This window comes from Dromiciops gliroides, chromosome 5 (assembly GCF_019393635.1).
Source record: "Dromiciops gliroides isolate mDroGli1 chromosome 5, mDroGli1.pri, whole genome shotgun sequence".
In the NCBI taxonomy this organism is placed as follows: Eukaryota; Metazoa; Chordata; class Mammalia; order Microbiotheria; family Microbiotheriidae; genus Dromiciops; species Dromiciops gliroides.
Genome location: NC_057865.1, coordinates 138,414,845 through 138,431,225, shown reverse-complemented (window position 1 = coordinate 138,431,225; position 16,381 = coordinate 138,414,845). Strand labels below are relative to the sequence as shown.

Genomic DNA, 16,381 nt, shown 5'->3' with positions numbered 1-16,381 from the left:
ATGTACCCCACCTACTTGTTCAGGAACTGGAGTCAGTATACTCCTGGCTACTCATTGCTACTTCTCAGGCTCTATTGTGCTCACTCCATCTGTCTGTATTCCTTGTCAAGATCCTTGTTGTAGAAGCTACCAGTTTCCTAGTCCCTCTTCCCCTTTCTGACAGAACCTAGTACATAGGTCACAATCTTCCATTCTGCCCCAGCCCCTGCCCTTGAACCTGACACGTTGATGTCTCAGTAAATCATCCTACATTTCACTTTAACCACCCAAAGTAATACATAAACACTGAAACCACCTTATAACTGTGCTACTTCCATGATCCTAAATTATTTTCCTCTCTGATCATAAACAAACTTATGTCCTCCCATCTCTCCCTCTGCCTTATTCCTCCTAAATCTATACTTCATCCTTCCTCAATTAAAAATCTTTAGTCCTTCCTCTGTTCATCTAGTCTATAACTACTTCTGTGGCTTCATCACCTTCTCTCATAGTCTTTAATTTATTTGGCCTCATTTTCCTCCCTTTAAAGTCCTGACCTTAGAGTTTAACAGTTTAACCCTATACTATTTTCTACCCTTTTATCTTCCCCCCTTGTCTTTTTAAAAAAATAATAACTTTTTTATTTATAGTTTTGGTTTTCCATTTTTATCCCTCTTTCCCTCCCTCTCCTCCTCCCTCCGTGAGGCAGCAAACAATTAGCAACCCTTTTCTTAATACTGCTCATGCTTGTGGGATCCTCAGCTGTGTTATCTCTGTGACCCATCTTTCCAATCCTGTTCCCATGCCACTGGTGGAAAGGCATAAACAAACCTATATAGGCTTGGTCCACTACAATTTCACATTAAGTAGTCTTAAATAGGCATATGTCACCATAATCCTTTTATTAACTAATTTTCTCTCATTTTCACTGAAATGGATTCCAAGCCTTTTCTTCTTTTCTCCAGCAATCCATTTCCCTCCTTCTCAATAGAGGATGTCCTTTCCTATTTTACTGAGAAAAATCAAGGATGGCCTAGCAGCTTGTCACGTTTAGTTTCTCCCTATGCCCAGTGCCTAGCACAGTTCTTGGAACATAGTGGACTCAAAGAATGCTTGTTGATTAGTTGATTGATTTATAGATTTACTTCCTGATACCTTTCAATATACTCAGGTCTCCTCATTTAAAAATATCCAGGGCAGCTAGATGGCACAGTGGATAAAACAGCAGCCCTGGATTCAGGAGTTCAAATCCAGCCTCAGACACTTGATACTTACTAGCTGTGTGACCCTGGGCAAGTCACTTAACCCTCATTGCCTCACAAAGCAAAAACCAAAAATATCCAATACTTGATTGTGTCATCTCCACAAGTTGCTATCCTAAATCTCTCCTAGAAGTCATCTACACTTGCTGCCTATAATTCCTCATCTTTTACTCATATCACAACCACCCAGCTTCCATACCTACCACTCTACCGAGACTGCTCCCTCCAAGATTACTAACAGTTTCTTAACAAAGTCAATAGCTTTTTTTCTCAATTCTCATTCTACTTGACTTTCCCTCCTTTCCTTCCATCATCTCTCCCCTTTCCTCTCTCCATCTCTTAGATTCTGTGAGACTGTCTACTATTCCTCTTCTATTTTTCTGACTTCCTCCTTTGCTGTTTCATCTTTGACCTCCTGTACTGTGAGTGTGAATGCCTTTATTGTTTTCATATGCTCCCATAGGTTCAAGCAATCATGTCACATAGCTTGTTCCAAAATCCATGTTCAATCTTAATGTTTCTTCCAGACTCCAGTACTACACGTCAGTGCAGTAGGAGGTAGGAGCCTAGGTCATTTGCTCTGTGTGGTGGGAAGAGAGGGAGTTACTAGGAGAGGAGAAAAGGTACAAAATGGTCACTATGGAGAATGAGACAGGGAATCAATCAATGTTGAATTGGACTGTCAACCAGTGAAAGCTCAGTTGAGGTTATGCTGCATAAATTTATAGTGGATTGGCAGTAAGATTTTTTGGCTTTGCTAGGGAAGCTTAATGGCCATGGAAAGGCAGAGAAATCAGCCAGTAGAGTTTATTCTTGGTTGAGTATTAGCAGTTTAGGAATGGCAAAGGGTCAAGTGAGGTAAGGGATTTTAGGGTAGCTGCTAGTAAATCACTGAAGTGCTTAACCACAGACAGGGTCAAAAGTAGGTTTTGAGGCAAGTGAAATTGAGAGTATAGATATGACTAGAGGAATATGGAGAGGTCCAGGAATGGAGGTCATTATGAGAGTGAGGGCAGGATTCTTGTGCATTGGGATGATTATAATTAGAGAGTAGAATCTCAGAGTTAGTGATCTTGGGAGATGGTATGGTTACAAGTGAAGTTCTACAGAATGACCATGCCTGAAAATGTCTGAATTAGGACAGACATGGAGGCTGCTGGAATTGAGAAGGTAGAGAAATTATGAGCTTCATCAGCCCATCTACCAAAGTAGTTTGCGAGTAGAAGGCTGTACCTAGGTCTAGATGTACTGGAATAGAGGGAGAAAACCCTGCTAGGATTTCATGCCACATGGGAATGAGGGGTGGGATCCTCTGACAGGGAGTCAGCTAGACAATAAAAGCGGTTCTGTTTGTTTTATGTATAACAGAAGACTTCTCTCTGATGATATGGCTAACCCTTGACGTCCCCATAAACATAGAAAAAAGCCCAGGGTGGGATGCTACCTCCTCACTCTCGGAGGTCTAGATCTACTGTTTGTCAGAACTTTAACCCCTGGGAAGAAGAAGAACCATACACTCAACCAAAACTATTGGCATAGATCTTTGCCCTCTGTTTGACAACTTCATCCTTATAAGCTAAGTAAACCTTTTCTTCTCCCTTTTGATTGTGTCTGGTCAGTCATTTCTATCATCCCAATAGGTGGGTTTAAGATGACTGCCACAAGTCCTCCCAAGGCATCCTTATACTCATTTTTATTGCTTGTGTATCATTTAAATTAGGAACAAGGCCCCAGAATGAATATGTGAGGAATATCTAAACTGTGGAAAAAAATGCATTTGTTGGTGTGAAATCAAAAACATCAATGAAATATTTACCAAACTTACTGATTTTAGCTAAGAGTAATAAGTTGATATTTTGTGAATAAAAACAACAATTTTAGAAAGGTAGAAAGAGTACCTTCACTCTTTTAAAAACTGCAAAATAGTCATATCCACAGTTGATAGGGCCCCCTATTAGACTAATGCTATGACCCAATATGTACTGTGATATGCATTACATATAGTAAGGATTATCATCTTCAGGTAGCCATGCTACTTTGAAATCCAAAGCCTGATTTTGGATTAGAACTGAATATAGTTGCATGACTTCACAGGTATAACCAATATCATATTGCTTACCTTTTTAAGGAGTGGGAGAGGGGCAGGCTAGAGAGAATTTAGAACTTGTAATTTTAAAAAAATGATTGTTAATTTTTTTACATGCAACTGGTAAATATTTAATGAAATAAAGAAAAATATATTTAAAAAACCCAGTGAATGTAGGTATTTGTTATCCTTAACATAATAATCTCCAATACTTTCCCCAACCCCCAAATGGTAAAGTTACCTGTGAAATTTTGTGCTTTCAGATGCAGATCGTAGAGTTTATGAATGTAGCGTATATACATCTCTTCCTTGTTCAACTCAGTTTTGTAAAAGTTCTGTAGCAAGAGTGTAAGCATAGAAAGCTGTGTTAAGGTTAAAAAGTTATCAGCCTAGTAGTCTTCTGCAGTTCTTTGGTAAAATATAAGAACTGGCTCCTTTTCTAAACCCATTATACAAAAGAAAATCTTGAAATCTACAGGGCCTGTTATAAGGAGGGGCATGGGGGGGAAATGGTAGTATCACCATTTATTAGTGATGGGGTCATTTTAAGCAATATTGCTTAAATTTTTCTTTATTCCATTTTTTTCCTGCCCACATTTTTGGGGGGATAGAGGGTAGGTTTAGACCTATGATCTCATCCGTGATGAATTACCAATATGGAATTTCACTACACTAATGCAGACTATCAACTTACATATAAATTATAATCATAGTTAACTGGGGCACTTACAGGAGTTGAGTCACTTGCAGATTTATTTGAGGCAGGGCTAAAAACTAAGTCTTTCTGACTTGAAGTCTAGACCTCTCTCCCCTAAGCCAGGCAGCATTTTTAATCATCAATGAACAATCAACTTACAGTGAACAAGACATGTTCTCATTCCTTGTCTTTTCACTTGCTGTCACTCATATCTGAAATGCTCCAGCTCCTTATTGCCACCTCCTGGGTTCTCAAGCTTGCTTTGAGACTTAGATAAAACCTTACCTTCTTTAGGAGACCTCCCCTTGTATCTTCCCCCTCCCCAATGCTGGATTCTTCCTTGTGAGATTACTTCCCACCTACTCAGTATCTCTTGCATTTTAGAGTTGTTTGCATATTATCTCCCACATTAGAATATGAACTTCTTGAGGGAAAGAGTTCTATTTTTGCATTTCTTTATATCCCTAGAGTTTAGCTCAGGACATGACACAGAGTAAACTCTTAAATGCTTGTTGACTCAATGGTTGGAAATTACCAAGACTGTAACAGATTTAACATAATGATTATTAATTTATGGCTTTTCCACACCAAAATGGTTTATAAAATGCTATACGTTTTATTGGAGAAGGACATGGCAAACCACTCCAGTATCTTGGCCGAGAAAATTCCATGAACAGTATGATCCACAGGATCATGAAAGCTAGGACACCACTGAACAACTGAACAACAAAACATTTTATAAATGTTATTTTCTGAATTCCTACATATAAATAGATAAATGTATGTTTGTAAATATATATAAATGTATATATAAACATATAATTATATAAATGTATACTCATTTTTAAAAATGAGTATACATTCAATTGTATTTTTAAATTTTAGATTTTTTTTAAGTATCTAAGAAATAAAAAATGGTATTGATAGACAAAATGTGAACCTGTCATGTTTTCTGAAAAACCATGTGGTGGAAGACAGATGGAAGAGACCATTTTATGATGAGTAAGCTCCTACTCTAGGTTACTAATGACAGACGCTAAGTATTTTTGGTTTATGTTTAAAACACTTGTCTTACTTATGAATCAATAGGGATTTGATTCATAAAACACATATTTTATTTGGTTATAAAAATGTATGGGTTCTGGTAAAAGAGTAAATGTGAATGAGAATGAAGAGGCAAAGAATCATGCATGACAAGGTTAGAAAGAATGAAAAATTATGGGTTTTTATGTATTGAAATTAATTTAATTGTAAAAAGTTAATAAATTTAATTAGTTATATAGTTCAATATTATGCTATAAATAATTTAATAAAAGAATTTTTAAAATGCATCTGGTCCTTATCTAGCTTCCCTGCAGTCTTTTAATTATTTACTAAAAGCTCTATTTTGATTTATCTAAAAATATTATACATGCAGTGTTTGACTTACAAATGTCCTTTATCTGTGAAAAGGATCACCTAAATTAGATGGCTTGTTGGTCATAGAAGCTCCCCATCTCTCCCAGGTAAAATAATGAGATTTTTTTTTTTATTTGAAAGGGACAATAAAGGTCAAATAGTTCACAAATCTGTGTACTACTCTACCTCTCCTCTCTAGTTTGACAAATGAAGAAATAGAAAGCTAAGAAACGAAGTGACTTTGCTATTTCTAGACAGGATTTCCCTCTCCTCCCCTCACTGCCTGCTGCTGTCTCATACTGTAGCCCCATTATCTTCTCCCTCTCCTCATAAACACTGTCCATTTTAGCTTTTATCTTGCCCCAAGGTGGGCTTACTTCATCAGCACCATTTGGCCTGGAAGCAGCAAGAAAGAAAGCACAAGTCACTGAGCCTCCCAGGGTGCCAGTTTCATCTTTAAATTGAAGGGGTTGAACTTATTGATTTTAAGCCCCTTACAGCTCTATTCTGTTGGTTCTGAGAAGAAGAGGGAGGAAGAGGAAAAAAGTCAACTTGCCTTGCTCCTCTCCCCTCTTTTATCCAGACATACATACATACTTAGCCTTAGTGCTGTTCCTTAGCCTCAGCCCTTCTCAGGGCTCTATTACTAGGCCAGTTAGTTAATGTGAGAAAAAAAAAAAAAGACTGTGATTCCCCCATCTGATTATCCTTTGAAATGTTAATGTGTTTACAATCTATGTAACCCAGTGACTCAAAATTATCACCATTATGAACCTTGGATTTTCATACAGAATCTCAATGAAAAATAGAAAGTGTGTGTGTGTGTGTGTGTGTGTGTGTGTGTGTGTGTGTGTGTGTGTAAGAGAAAGAGAAAGAGAGAGAGAGAGAGAGAGAGAGAGAGAGAGAGAGAGAGAGAGAAACATGGAAGGAAAGAAGTTTCATCATCTGTTTCCTCATTAAGCTCTAATTACTTAAGACAGCACTAAGACTTTTGGGACACTGTATCTCTAGTCCACAGAACCACTGATAGGTTCTATGGTATTATAAAAATTCATTTTCTAGGCAGATCACAAGATCTCTACAATTCAACTGACTGCCTGCCAGAGTTGCTGTGGTCCCAGAATTCATCACCTTGTGGTCAATATCGTGATAGTTTTTTAACTCAGCTAGTCTGATCCTCTGATGAAAAGCCAGACACTAGTTCATCTATCACAAGCCATGCCTCAAATTTTTTTGAACTTGGTAGAATTGGCTAAGAGCTTGGGATCTGCTGTCATTGTCTCTGACAACTCTGGGTAACCCCTACATCATGCTTAAGCGTTGGGACATTTAAAGGAGCAATGATTCAGTTCAATTCACTTCAGTTAAACATTCTTTTAATAAAGTATTATATTTCAGGACCCACCAGCAACTCTGTAAGTCTGAAAGTTATAAGTTATTTACAGATCTGCATTAGTAGAGAGAGTTTCTCCACAGCAATGAAATCACAGGTCTGATAAATTGTGTGTTTGTGTGTGCATTCACACGCACAGATCATATGGGGATAAATGAATGGGTGGATACATAGATAAATAAATAACATGTAGATAAGCATATATGTATGTAAACACATACATATTTCCAATACATTATGGTTTAATTTTTTGTAGGATAGAATGAGCACTGAATTAAGAGTTATGACATGATTGCTCTGGAAAAATTTATTCTGAATTCCACACAACTAACTGACAAATTTATTTTTGGACTGTGACCACAGTAAATTCTGCCTATACTATTGGTAAATCTACCCATTCACAATGTTAGAAGAGCTACTAGTTGAGCTCAGGGAACTTGAAAAATGAAGCCTTGCTCTACCAGGAGCACCCTGCTTTAAATCCTGTGTTAATGTACTTTTTGTTGAGCAGGCCATCCTGAAAATCCCCATAGCTGATTCTTAAGGAACTTAAGTATCCTTTCTTTCTTTATATTCTTTAGGGGACAAGGAGATGGGATGGGGATCATCAGATTACAGCTGAGGAAAATGAGCACCAGGTTTAGATCGTGGATTAGGTTTGGGCAGCAAGAGCTATGGACTGTGATATCCCAGGTCAAAGAAAATGTCTTATGTAGAAACAAAAAGCAAACAAAGGTCAGAGCTGCAAGGGAACTGAATCAAACATGTATTCATTAAGCACTTGCTATGTGCCAGGAAATGTCCTAGGGCACTGTAGACCCCAGTATAAGGCATGAAACAACACCTACTTGCAATGAGCCTATATTCTAATAGGGGAGATCATCCTAGGCAATTCTTAACCTTGGGTCCACAGACCCCCAAAGGAATCTGTGGGTAGATTTTAGTGTGTCCTTGAACTGGGATGGAAAAAAAAACAACAATCCAAACCAAGAAAATCTGCATCTTTATGTACACCACCCTCTAACTAAAATTTAGCACTTCATTCAATTATAAACATAGGCAACAAAATAGTATTCTGAGAAAAGGGAATATAGAGTTTATCAGGCTGCCAAAAGGGTCCATGCCACCAAAAACAAACAAAAAACCCCTGATAGAGTCCAACATTCTCATTTTACAAATAAGGAAACGGAAGGCCAGAATGCTACAGTGACTTTTTAAAAGTTGCCATAGCCACTTTGTAGCAGACTTGGGGTGAAATCCCAACCATATTAAGACTCCAATGTGCCATCAATGACTACAGGGGCATCATAAATTTGAATCACTTCCCCCAGGTATTGCCTAGACAAGAAGAGTTGGTAGCAAACTTTAGCCAATGATTTGAATTTATTTTCTCTCTACTTATCTAAAAGTAGCCCTCTTCTTATCTGGGAGCTAATCTACTTGTGATACACTGGAAATCCCATGAAGAGATCAGAGAATGTAAATGTTCTATTTTGACCACATCCAAGATGCTTCATTTTTCCTTCCTACCTTTTGTTTCCTGCAGGTTATGGCACTTTGAAAAAAATTCAGTAAACAGTGCTATTCATAACCCTCTCTCTTAAATTAACCAAAAATCATTTTAATTATCTAGAATTGTTGTACCATAAACACAGTGTCTAACAGCACCACAGCAGGGTTTGTGAAATTATCAAAGGATGATTTGCTCTAATAGCTTGCTTATAAGAAGGAGCTTTCTTTGAGAACAAAATAAGCTTTTTTTTTTTTCCCCTGTGAGGGAAAAGTGTTTCTTTTGAAAACATTTTATTATTACTGTCAGTAGACAGGAATCTTTTGCATGTGTCTGGCAAACATGCTGGTGCCACATAGAACAAAACAATAATTATATTTCTCATGTTAGTCATGTCAAAAATTATGCACATTATTAACTTAATGTTGGAATTTAACTCATGATCTTTCACAAGACGAATGGAAACTTTCTTAAAACAAAAACTTTAGAAATTATCCTCCCAAAGGATTAATCAAAATGGACCAAAAGGAGAAGACAACATTAATTATATCACAGTTATAAAATATCAAGATTTTTCCATATGGAGTAAAAATTACAAGGTTGGCCTAGGAATGATATATTAGGGCCTTTAATTATAGATTCTCTCATATTAGCCTGAAACAATAATTGCTCTAATCTTTTGCCTGTTCACTATGCTTGAAATTACCAGTGAAAATTATATGTGCTTAATCAACATACGATCCATGGATTAAATCAACAAATATTTATTAAGCACTTATTTCATGCCAGGCACTCTGATAGGTACCAGGGATAATAAAAAGATATAACAAAACAATCTCAACCCTCAAGTACCTTATATTCTAATGTAGTGGAGAAAGAATGGGTGGGGTGGGAGAGAAGCTAAACAAAGAAAAATATACATCAAGCTAAACAAAGAAAAATACATACAAAGCAAATACTAACTAATTTCTTAGAGTAGAGAACTAGCAACCAAGGTGATCTCTGGGCCTCATGTTAGAGGGAACACATAAGCTAAACCTTCAAGACAATGAGGGATTAAAAAAATCAGAGGTGAGGAGGGAGTGAATTCTAGGTGTGGGGGTAGACTGCAAAAAAGTACAGGGGCTGAAGATGAAATATCATGTACAAGGACTAGCAAGTAGGCCTGTTTGGCTGAAATGATGAGGACCTAAAGGAGAATAGTATACAATAAACTTGGAAAGGAAGGCTGGAACCTGAGTGTGAAGTGCTTTAAATGGGGAAAACAAGTTTACATTTTATTTTGTATCATAAAAGCAGGTTTTTTTGAGGTGGCACAGAGGAATATTACCTCACCAAAAGCACAACAGAAGGTAGAGCTTGACCTTGGTGTAAAGCCCTAATTCAGGATCTAAAGCTGGAGGGATGAATAAACCAAAGAAAACACCCACCAGTATACTAATTACTCTGGATCTAGAAGAACCCACTCTGCAAAATAAAAGTGTTGGGGGGAGGGAATAACTTCATAACAACTGCAAGTAGAGACTCAAAGGAAATGCATTTTCCACAAAGGATACCTAGAGGAAAGGCAGCAAGAGATAAAAAAAGAAGATATAGAAGAAAGAATTAGAAGGTAATAAATAATGTAGAAGAAGAAGTGGTAAACCTTACCCAAGTAATGTACTACTTGGAAAAGATAATAGATCAAATAGAAATCACTAACTCCAATAGATAACAAGAAATATTGGGACAAAATCAAAAGTTGTTTTTTTTTTGTTTTTAAAGAGAACAAAATGTGAGATATCCGATATCAAAGTCAACTGACTTGGAAACTAGGTCAAAGAAAGATAATTTAAAAATTATTGGACTTCCTGGAAAACTATTTTTAAAAAGCCTGAACACTATATTTCAAGAAATTAAAAATGAAAATAGCTAAGAACCAGAAGGCAAAGGAAGACAGGAACAATCCACCATTAATCTCCTGAAAAAAAAATTAAGAAGAAAAGTCCTGGGTAAATGTTTATAGCCAAATCCAGAGCTTTAATTTCAAAGAAAGAATACTGCAAACATCCTGAAAGAAGTTAAAGTACAAAAGAACTACAATCAATATCACACAAGACCTGGCAGCTTCTCCTCTAAATGAGAGATCTTGGAATAAAAATTCCAAAAGGCAAAAGGTATATATTTACAAACAAGGGTAACTTAGTCTATAAAGCTGAGAAGAATTATTGGGGGGGGGGGGGAGGAGAGGAGGAATTAATCTTTAACAGAAGAGAGAAATTTTAAGAATTTCTGATGAAAAAACCAGAGATAAGTCAGAACTATGAGATATGAGAACAAGAATCAAGAAAACTCTACACAGGTAAATTTATTTGATCATCATCATCATCTGGAAAGGCCTATATGACCATGTGCTAACATTCTAATGTGGGAAGGAGAAGAAATAAGTGGCTCTTCAGAATCTAAATGTCTTGAAAGGATATTAAGAGACTTAAAGAATGAAGATAGAGAACCTGAGGTTGATTGGTTCAGTTCCAAGTATTTGGAGAGGGGAAAGAAAGGGGAGGGCAAGAGGAATAAAGCAGTATTTAAAGGAGGAAAAAATGAGATGTAACTTACTATTTCTCATAACTGGGGTGTATGAGAAGAATATGCAAACATGGAGGTAAAGGACCAGACTGGGGGCATGGGCATTAGATGAACCTCATTATCATGAAATGGACAAAGGTAGGTTGAACAAGCACACAGAGTTTGGTGTAAAATCTATTATATTTAATAGAGAAATAAGCGAAAATTGGGAAGATAATATCAAGAAGACAGCTACAGGCAAAATCAATTTCCTAATCCTGAAAGAGGGGTGGGGTGTGTGTGTGTGTGTGTGTGTGTGTGTGTGTAGATTAAAAGGGAAAATAAAAAAGAAAAGAAGGGAACTAGAATATGAGGGACTACCCATCAATTGGGTAATAGTTGGGCATATTTCGGCAGGTGTGTAGTAAAGTGCCTGACACAAGGGTAAGTACCTAATAAATTCTTAATGACTTGGAATTTGAATGTGATGGAATTTTGTGGCACCATAAGAAATGGCAATATAATTTCATAGAATCCAGGGTGGTTTGAATTGATGTGGAATGGAGTGGAATGAGCAGAATCTGGAGAAATGTTTATACAAGGAAAACAGGATTATAAACAACAACAAAATAACAAATCTGATAACAATTTTGAAAGACTAAAGAACTCTCATCGTTGTAATAATCAAACATGTCTCTGAAGGACATGTGATGAAGCCTGTTAGCCACCTCTTACTTTTTTTTGGGGGGGGGGGGGGGGAGAAATGAGGGTTAAGTGACTTGTCCAGGGTCACACAGCTAATAGGTGTCAAGTGTCTGAGGTCGAATTTGAACTCAGGTCCTCATTAATCCAGGGCCGGTGCTTTATCCACTGTGCTACCTAGCTGGGCCCCTGTTAGCCACCTCTGATGAAAAGGTAATGGACTAAAATTTCCAAAGTGGGTACACATTTTTGGCTAATGTGACCACTGTGGATTCATTTTACTTGACTATACTTGTACCTTGAAAAGGTTTTTCTTTTTCTTTTTTTTTTTTTTCCTCTTGGATTTTTTTAATGGAAGAGTTGAGAAGGGGAGGTTGGGATCAGCAATGGTGATGCAAAAAAGGGGAGGGCATTGGGATGCTTTAAGGACTGCACAGGGAAGAGCTGAGGGAAATTCAGGGGGAAGAACAGATGGAAAGAACAATTTTGAAAGTGACAAGTAATTTATTATTGCCTACTTTTGAGGGAAAAAAAAGCAAGTATATGAAGTGACAACTTGCAATTTAATGTATAGTCCTCTTTTTCTGTTCTGTGTATGTTGAACTGCTCTTTCTTGGTGTTTAAAATTTAGAATAACAATAAAAGGAGTAAGGCTTGGGGTAGCTAGGTGGTGCAGTAGATTGAGTACCAGTCCCGGAATCAGGAGGACTTGAGTTCAAATTTGGCCTCAGACCCTCACTAGCTACATGACCCTGGACAAGTCACTTAAACCCAATTGTTAAAAAAAGAAAAGAAAAGAAAAGAAAAGAAAAGAAAAGAAAAGAAAAGAAAAGAAAAGAAAAGAAAAGAAAAGAAAAGAAAAAAGGAATAAGGTTTGTGAAGGAGGGACTATTAAATATGAACTTGAAAAGCCATAGACATCAATAGCTGAGTGTAATATCTGACAATATAAATGAATGAAGAGGCTTAACATGTGTTTACAAAATAATAATAGCTAAGATTCATAGAGTAATTTGAGGTTTGCAAAGGACTTTACAAATATCTTCTCATTTTATCCTTACAATAACCACGATAAGTAGGTGCTTTTATTATCCTCCTTTTACAGAAGAGGAAACTGAGGCAGATAGTAGTTAAATGACTTGAGTAGGGTTATACAGCTAGGAAGTGTCTGGGGCTAGATTTGAACTCATCATCTTGACTGTAGATTCAGTGTTTTATCCACTGTCTCTAGATAGATGAGTAGGAAGTAAAGGGTAGATAATTAGGTTGACAATTCATGGGAGCAAGTAGCAAGGCTGTGTGTTATATATGCATTTGAGGGAATGCTAATATTTATGAGGATAAAGGGAAGAGAGAAGTGAATCTAAGGTATAAAAGTAATCAGTTTCAATAAAGTTAGTCTTCTTAATAACATAGAAGTTGTAAAGAAAGGAGGAATGGATGTGAAACCTATCAAGTAAAATGAAATAGTGCTGAAGGGGGCATGATACAATTTAAAGTTGAAGTGAAATGGGAGAAACTATATGGACTACATGGAATTCAGGGTCACAAAGCAAAGATCTGAGTGGCAATAATAGAATTTAGAATAAATAGCGAGATGTCAACAGGAGGAAAAAAAATAAAAGATATATAAAAGGCAGCACAAAATTTACAAACTCAAAATATAAACTCATTTCAAGAAGAGATTATTTCATTCTTTGTACTTGTATTCTCAAGTACCTCATCCAGTATCTAGTATATAATAGGTGCTTAATAAATACTTGTTGATGGATTGATAGTAGTTACTCTTTGCTTCATTCCAAACTGGAGTAAATTATATTTGTCTACAGTATTAATCGACACTATGCAGATGCTTGAAAAGCTAACCTCTAACTGTATGGTCATTATTTTAATCTACAAAGACATAACCAATATATTTAAAAGACAGTTACATAGCATTTGCTATGTAATTACTGCCTTAGCTTGTCTTGGAGGCTAGCTGGCAATTGGGTAATTAAGTTCCTATCCTTGAAACAAATTATAACCAAATTAGGTCTTGATGCATTAAAAACAACTTGATTTTCAAAGCACAATCTACTACATAATTATTATTATTTCATGACAAGTACTGCCTTATACCTCAAAATGGACTCTTGAAAATGGTATGGTAGTTCTCAATGCAATTAGGAAATCTACAAAGTAGTAACAAATACTGGGAGATATTTAAAATCTGAAAACTAACAATGGCTGTTTTGTGAATGCAGAGTGTGAAGAAGCAAGAAGGTGAAAATTACTGTGTTAAAATAAAAAAAAATTGCCAATGGGTAGCAGAAAGAGGGCTCATTATTCTTTCCTAGAAACGGATTCAACTTGCTGAAAGGAGTGAAAAGAAGATGGGTGGCTACAGGAAGTCTATGTATATTAAAGTGAAAAAAATCCTATCTAGGTACACTCTGCTATATCTTATAAGAACAACAGGTGTCCTATAAATGTTAAAAATAGCTTCTACTCTTATAGTATTGAGAATTTATTCCTCAAGAAGTTTGTTTTGTCATTATTAGATTCTGTTGTAGAGTTGGATATTGGTCTTAGCTGGATTACAGTGAGAACACTTTGCTATAGCTGAATATCTATTTTTTTTTAGTACTGAATCCAACATGTACTTTTCCAAATTCCTCTGAAAACCACTCTTTAATTCATTTGAGAAACATTTTAGCAAAAATGTACACATCAATATTTCTATGATTAGCAAAAAAAAAAATCAGATTTAAAAAAGGGAAAAATTATTTACAAACCAGTAAGCTAACTGTACAGCCAATCTTTTTGCCATCCACTTCTCCCATTTTCATGCAGTCCCTAAAACAAAACGCAATAGTCAGAAGTCTCAAGTACAGACAAGTGCAGTTTGTTTCATGAAACAACAGATGCCAGCTAAGATTATATAATCAGAGCGGATAGGAATGCAATTAGACATTCAGTCACTGGAATAAAGGTCATATTATAGCCTGCTATGATTGTATATGACCCATTCAGGTATACCTATGAGTTCCACACCAAAACTTTTTGCTGAGGATTGCATCTCCAGGTTGAAGGATAATAAAATTATTTGGGAAATAGAGAATTAGAATGACGTAAATGTGGTTATATAAATCATATTATCATTACATTAAATGGATGCTAAAAAAACTTTATTTCAATTTAATCATCTTAATAGGAATAAATGCTTTAAAAAAAAACAAATAAATAGTGAAAGAAAGAAGAGAGACTGGCTTAATTGATCCCATTACTTAGATAGGATAGACGGTACTATAATATTCTTTTCTTTAAAGAATAAGACTGGTTCCATCATAGAGCACTTTAATTCTTCACCCATGGTTCTATCATTCAGAAAGATGCTCGATTAGTAGATTTTCAGAAGGGGAATCCCATTTACTAGGACTTGCCCACAACTGGCCAATAAGAATTTCCCACTGGCTTGGTTTTGAGCCAGTTATCTAAGTTCAAAAAGTCTCATGTTCTGATTGTCAGCCCTTTGAACTGATTACTCAAGTGGAATCTATGTTCTATTCTAACCATCCAATATCCTAACCCTCCTCCAAGATTTCTGGAAAGCATTGTGCAGGAGCTCACCTGTAGTCTAATAACCTCTCCATTAGACGGGTTACAGTGGCGATCAATGATACGCCACTCTCCCTCCATGTTTCCCGTTCAATTTTCTTCAGTAGACTGGAAAAGAAAAGAACCCAGGGCAATTTCAACATTTATTTTTATCAGTCACCATGACAACCATTTTACTTCATCAGTACCTTAAATACCTTAGCAACCACTGCAACATTTCACAAGTACCACAATTTGCAAACAATGTCTTACCTAGGATATGGACCAAATAGTGGAATTCTAATCCAGGAAGCATTGACAAAGCAAATTGATTTTCAGATTATCCAAGTCATCAAGTCAAAAAACATGCATAAGATTTTCAAAACACACAGACATCTCACAGCTCAAAGATATTTCCAAGTCCCCCTTAGACTGTTAGAAGCTTGCATCTTGGAAAATCAAAGGACACGGTACAAATGGAATATAGGAGTAGCTCCAAGTTTCTTTTCAGTAGGATATTGTTTTATTCACATAAAAATGTTTTCCTACCTCTCAGTAGAATGCATCTTCATCCAGGCAATTTTACTGCAATGCAACTGCTACAGGAAAATCCTTGTACAGACGGTATGACGTTTTGCGTTTTTTCCTTTCACTTAACATTTGCCCACTCAATACATATTGTACTATCTGTGCACTCACTCAACAGTTTCATTCATTTAGTCATTAATCACAGAGGATTTTCTATGTAGGTTGTTAAAGCAGATTGATGACAAGTACTGAACCACATCTCTCCTCCTACATTTTCCCCTTATTTTTAAGCACCTTGGAGTTGAGGCACTAAATAAACGCAAAATAACAACAATCATAATAATTAGGAACTGTGTTTTCTTTGTCCCCAACCCACAAAAAAATTAAACAACAAGACCAGTGAATTCTTTCAGCTCTCCCAAACTGAACTTCCCAGAGACAAAGTGAACAGCCCATGTCCACTGGTACAGGGAGGCTTTCCTCCTTCCAAAGCAATAATGAAGATTATTTTACTCCAAAGCTCTCTTCAGTTCCTCTTTTCTTTTTCTATATTTCACCAGAAACATATGGAAGAAACATTAATTATGAGTGAAAAACTAAGTAGATGATTTGCCCTGGCATCATTTTAAAAAGAAGCAATAAATTCAAAATTTAAAGGGAAATGATGAAGCTTTATTTCTTGATCCCAGATTGTGGTTATGCT

The 16,381-nt window shown here is 36.3% G+C and overlaps 1 protein-coding gene across 7 annotated transcripts in view; it reads right to left on the bottom strand.

Annotated features, from left to right (window-relative positions):
- The window catches only part of DOCK4 (dedicator of cytokinesis 4), a 572,917-nt gene that overhangs the window by 45,699 nt on the left and 510,837 nt on the right, over positions 1–16,381 (bottom strand). For 6 of the 7 annotated variants that reach the window (XM_043965823.1, XM_043965817.1, XM_043965820.1 and 3 more), the window contains 4 exons: positions 15,424–15,450; positions 15,184–15,279; positions 14,349–14,409; positions 3,569–3,662 (listed from right to left, as the gene is read on the bottom strand). In XM_043965823.1, the coding sequence (XP_043821758.1) occupies positions 3,569–3,662; positions 14,349–14,409; positions 15,184–15,279; positions 15,424–15,450 (278 nt within the window). The remainder of the gene's footprint in view (positions 1–3,568; positions 3,663–14,348; positions 14,410–15,183; positions 15,280–15,423; positions 15,451–16,381) is intronic. The other variant, XM_043965819.1, reaches the window with a different exon arrangement.